The 5,260-nt window shown below is 29.8% G+C and overlaps 1 protein-coding gene across 1 annotated transcript; it reads left to right on the top strand.

The window, feature by feature from the left end:
- The first annotated feature begins 532 nt into the window (after positions 1–532).
- LOC101250999 (1-aminocyclopropane-1-carboxylate oxidase) lies at positions 533–5,032 on the top strand. The gene is made up of 2 exons (XM_004240884.5): positions 533–1,512; positions 4,438–5,032. Exons 1-2 carry the CDS (start codon positions 700–702, stop codon positions 4,765–4,767), a joined length of 1,143 nt encoding a protein of 380 aa, XP_004240932.1. The 5' UTR covers positions 533–699; the 3' UTR covers positions 4,768–5,032.
- Positions 5,033–5,260: the final 228 nt, after the last annotated feature.

Raw genomic sequence — 5,260 nt, 5'->3', positions numbered from 1 at the left:
AAAATTCTAAATAAAACCTAGAATAAATAGAAATACAAACAAAATACATATTGAAATGAATACATACAAGATTTTTGAAGAAAAAAATGACTATATAGAGAAAAAAATATATGAATACAAATATATTTCTTAAATGACTATATAGATACATTCAGCATACCTATTGGAATGAATACAAACTAATAAAAAACTATAATAAATATAAATAGAATATATTGTGAAATAAATATAATTTTAAAAAGATAAAAATTCTCGAGAAAAAAAAGAACAAAATTTAAATTTTATTTGAAAATGTAACTGATGAGAAAATTAAGTGATCTTTATCCTTTTTTTTGAAATATTCTCTCCCGTTTGTTATTAAATAATTATATTTTTTAAATAAAAAAAAACATAAATAAAATACATAACAAATTAAAATTTGACATTTTTATTAAATATTAAAAGTATTACTAATGAGCCCTCTTAAATATTAAAATATTGACATTATAAAAAAAAAATTCTATATATTTTAATTTGAACCCGAATTAAATTTAAATAGGAAGCAAGAAACAATACTCATCATTCCTTCAGAATGTTGGTTTAATTTTAGAGTAATAATTTAGTCCTCAAAATATATATGAGCCACCTGCCTTGTCCACTTAATTGTCTCAACTATATATAGAGTAGGCATATCAAGAAGAAACTCCATAGCATCAAAAGATGGCGTCGTCTACACAGGAACACCACCTCCATCATCTTCCTACCCCTTATGGCACCACTACTGCTCCCCCACCAACTCCATCGGCACACTCTAATCATAATCTCCTTTCCACTTCTGAAGCCGCTGACTCTCTATCTCGTCTTCTCCACCGTATCCCACCCACCCTTTCCCTCTCCTTTCCCGGTCGCCGTCAATCTCCTCCACCAACCACCGTCTCTCCTCATCTCATCTCTCTTTCCGATGCAAAATCAATTCTTCACTCTAACCTCCTTTTCGCGGCAAAACAACACGGTTTCTTCCAGCTCACACAACACTCCATCTCCTCTCACCTCGCTCAATCAGCTGAATCGGAATCTGCATCCATTTTCAATGATGAGAAACAACTCTGCTTTCCGAAGAACTGGCCCTTAGGCTTCGATAATGATGAGGATGACGACGATGACGTTGTCAGCGGCCGGTCAATTTGTCTCGACGAGTCAAGTTCAATGGAATTAGGATTTAGTTCTATTCATGAATTTACTTCCCAAATGGAAAAACTAGGGTTGGAGTTGATTGAAGAACTGGCGTGTGCTGTTGGGTTTGAGAACCCGGTAAGAGAAGATAGGACCCGCCTCTGTTCATTGATGTGGATATCCGACACCGAAAGCGGCTCAAATAACATGCCACTTTCACCGGGTCGGATTTACCCGTATGTAGTCGGGTTAAATTACCAAATACGTTGCCGGAAGTACTCCATGTTGGCTGATTCCAGTTGGGTATCTGTCACTCCTCAAGTCGACTCAGTCATGGTAACGCTCGGCGATATTGCTCAGGTAACATTTTTAATATGAATTAAATATTCATATTTCACAATTTTTATCATTTAACTTTTAAACTAGATCATAATAATCAATAATCCTAATTTATTTAATAATTTACTCTTTAAAATCTATAACAAGAAGTGAAGCTCTTTGTACGGCACTTTTATAAATTTCAGAACTTTTTTTTCTCCCATTGAAGATGACCAAAACCATATCGTAAAAATAATTTATAAAACACACCTCAAAGACACACTTGGGGTAATGGATAAAGTGAATTAATTTTTTTTAATTTCTTGTTTGTTTATTAAGATTAATTTAGGATAAATTATTTCATGATTAATAGAGTAAATAGTATTGAAATGGAATAACTTAATTCTGTCTTGGGTGGAATAATAACTAATAAATAATTCATTTCTAGATAAAATAATTATAATGAAAAAAGTATCCCTTTTAAATTATTTTTATACGTCTACTTTTTTACGTCTTTACGTTAATGAAGAATATTTTCTATCCAAATAATTTATTATTAAAAATTATGCTTTATATAGATGAAATTTTTATTAAAATATAAGACAAAAACAACTAATTCAAAATTCCAGTATAGCAAATTATTTATTCAAATCAATCGACCCCTTAATTCGTTGAATTATCTCGGGCAGTTTGGTCGGGATCAAGATAAATATGATATAATTAATTAGCAGCCTTAAAAGGACCCACTAAACCTAACATATCTCAGATATTTAGGCCCTTTGATATGCATAGTTGGAACTTTAATTTTTGTTTTATTTGGATCGATGAATGTGCTTACAAAATAATAATATTATTAAACCGACAATTAGTTGTAAGGTTTGCCGCCTTAATGTTACATCTTGTGTCTCAACTTGAAATTTTTTGGATACCTACATGCTCCATTTATTTTATAATTTTGAGCTCTAATTGACAAATCGTGTGTGGTCTAAATGGTTTTATAAGTAATTATAAATATAATTATATTAGAGAAGAATATGCTAATTATTTCTCATTTTACTCGTGATCATTCCAGAATGAAATAAATATGTATTGTAGGTGCAGTAATATAAAATTGCTCAAGTTTAAAAATATTTGTCATTAATCGTCTACCTTGGATTTATTGGTAATGCATTTAGTTATAATGTGACTGACGGCTTAGAGTAAAGTCGCATAAAAAATTGTTTCTTAATTTGAATAAATAGGTAGCTGATTACCTAATTTAATAATTAAGACTTCTATCGTGTTATAACTTGTTCCGTTTGAAAAGCTTCATCTTCGATAGGGAAAGGGCATTTATTTGTTAATATTTGCTATATTCAATTTTACTTGTAACTATTTAATGTGACATATTTATTAAGAAAATAATTATTGACATGGGTATTATTCTTAGTAATTGATGTTTAATATTAGGTCTTTAAGAAGATTTGGAGAATAACGGGTATATAAAACATGGAAAAATTAATTATCTTTTCTTTATATATCAAATAAATGGTAAAAATAAAGATACGTACGGATGGAGTATTAATTAAAGGGGGGAAATTCAATGTCCATTATTCTCGAGTGCGGAGTTAAAAGGGTAAAAAAAATTGTCAAAAATTTCAAAAGGGCATATCAATTTCTTTTAAAACTAAAACGATAGAAACGCTAGCGACTTGTACCTTCTGAAAAAGCGAAATCGCTGCCATAGCAGCGATTTCTTAAAATTGTCTTTTCTTTTTTTAAAAAAAAAAAATTAAACAAATCGCTCCACACGGAGTGATTTTCAAAATAAAAAAAAATATTATTTTTTTCTATAAGTTGCTGCTTCTGCAGCGACTTCCATCAAATTTTTTATTTTTTTAAATTTTTTTTTGCTTTATTTAAAAGAAAAATTGATTCAATTTTTTTTTAAAAAAAAAATCATTGGCAGCGATTTTTAATTAGTTTTTTTTTAAAAAAAAAATCAAATCGCTGTAAAGGCATCGATTTACACTAAATTTATATTTTTTTAAAAAAAAAATCAATTAAATCGCTACAAAAAAAGCCTATTAAATTAAGTTTTCAAAAAAAAATTAAAAATTTAAGTGTAAAGCAAAAAATGTGTTAATTAAGGATTCATTTTATGTTATGAATTCTTAATTAACACATTTTTTGCTTTACACTTAAATTTTAGTTTTTTTTGAAAACTTAATTTAATCGGTTAATTTTTTTTCAACATTTAATTGATTTTTTTTTAAAAAAATTGAATCAATTTTTCTTTTAAATAAAGCAAAAAATAAAAAAAACAAAAAATTGATGGAAGTCGCTGCTTCTGCAGTGACTTATAGAAATTTTTTTATTTTATTTTGAAAATCGCTCCGGGTGGAGCGATTTGTTTAATTTTATTTTTTTAAAAAAGAAAAGACAAATTTAAGAAATCGCTGCTATTGCAGCGATTTCGCTTTTTCAAAAGTTACAAGTCGCTACATCGTGAGCGATTTTACCGTTTTGATTTAAAAAAAAATTGATATGCCCTTTTGGAATTTGTGACAATTTTTTTTACCCTTTTAACTCCACACTTCTTTATTCTCTACCTACAGGATATATCGATAGGCTACAGACAAAGTATTTTTAATGATTGTGACATAATTTGCATTATTTTGCTTAACTTAAAAGGCACAAGTAATAGAATTAAAAGATTTTGGACGTTTAATTAAGTATGAATTTTGTAGTTGGTTGTTCAACGTCAATTGAAAGGAATAATATTGGGTACCCCTAGCTTATAATTTTTGCAAAGTTAGTTTAGTAAAAATATACGGAGCTGTCAAATAAAAATGAACGAAATTTGCAGCGTTGGTAAAACTATAGATTGATTGAACTTATTATATCAGTGTAAAAATGATGTTATTTGCTCCTATTTTAAGTGTTGTCAAATTGAGATTAACTATAATTTTTGTTGATAATGGACAGGTATGGAGTAATGGAAAGGTGAAACAAGTGAGAGGAAGACCAGTACCTATAACTAATGGTGAAATCAACAGCGGTAGTAGTAACTCACACTGTCTATCAATGACATTGTTAGTTACACTAGCTCATGAAAACACTGTCTCTCCCTTGCTTCGTATCAAATCGCTATCACTTAGCGAAGATGATGATGGCCTTGGCAACAATGATTCAAAAACTATAGCGGTAGAGGAGGAAAGTCAAATGTTCAATTCATTTTCTTTCGAGGATTATGCATGGAGAGTTTATCACGAACGTCTTATTCTTAAGGATCCTCTTGTGAGATACCGTGTTTGATTATTACTACTGTTGTTATTGGCTTCGGTTTGGATCGGATCGGAGTTACCAATTAGCATGAGAAATGGTAGAAAGTATCAAAGTATGTTGATGCTTTAGTTTGTATGGATCTCACTCTTTTCATTTATTCATTTGTTTTGGGTTTCTTTTTGGTTCATGTTAAGGCTGCTGCTGTTTGATTCTCCTTGTACTTTAGAAATGGAGTGAAATGTTACGTCTGTATTTTTAAGAAGAAAAAAGAGACTTCAAGTTTTTTGCCAAGAAATGTGTATTTCTTCCATGATCATCTGGATAGTCAACATAGAATCTGATTCTACAATGACTTGATTAAGGTTATTTCAGTGACACCATTGAATACCCAATAAAATAGCTATCCCCTTTGCATAATTATTACTACTTTGCCCATAAAATTCAGGATATGACATGACCATGTAGCCCATATGATCTCTGAGTATTCCATCACCTCCTGCTGTACTAGTATTTCCTTTGGAGA

Source organism: Solanum lycopersicum, chromosome 6, assembly GCF_036512215.1.
Source record: "Solanum lycopersicum chromosome 6, SLM_r2.1".
Classification (NCBI taxonomy): domain Eukaryota; kingdom Viridiplantae; phylum Streptophyta; class Magnoliopsida; order Solanales; family Solanaceae; genus Solanum; species Solanum lycopersicum.
The sequence above is the reverse complement of the archived record's forward strand: the minus strand, read 5'-3'. Positions and strand labels throughout refer to the sequence as shown.

Excerpts from the sequence above, each read along its gene's own strand:
- LOC101250999 (XM_004240884.5), top strand. The coding sequence starts at position 700 with ATGGCGTCGTCTACACAGGAACACCACCTCCATCATCTTCCTACCCCT. Across the intron at positions 1,513-4,437 it reads CGCTCGGCGATATTGCTCAG|GTATGGAGTAATGGAAAGGT; the intron begins GTAACATTTTTA and ends GATAATGGACAG.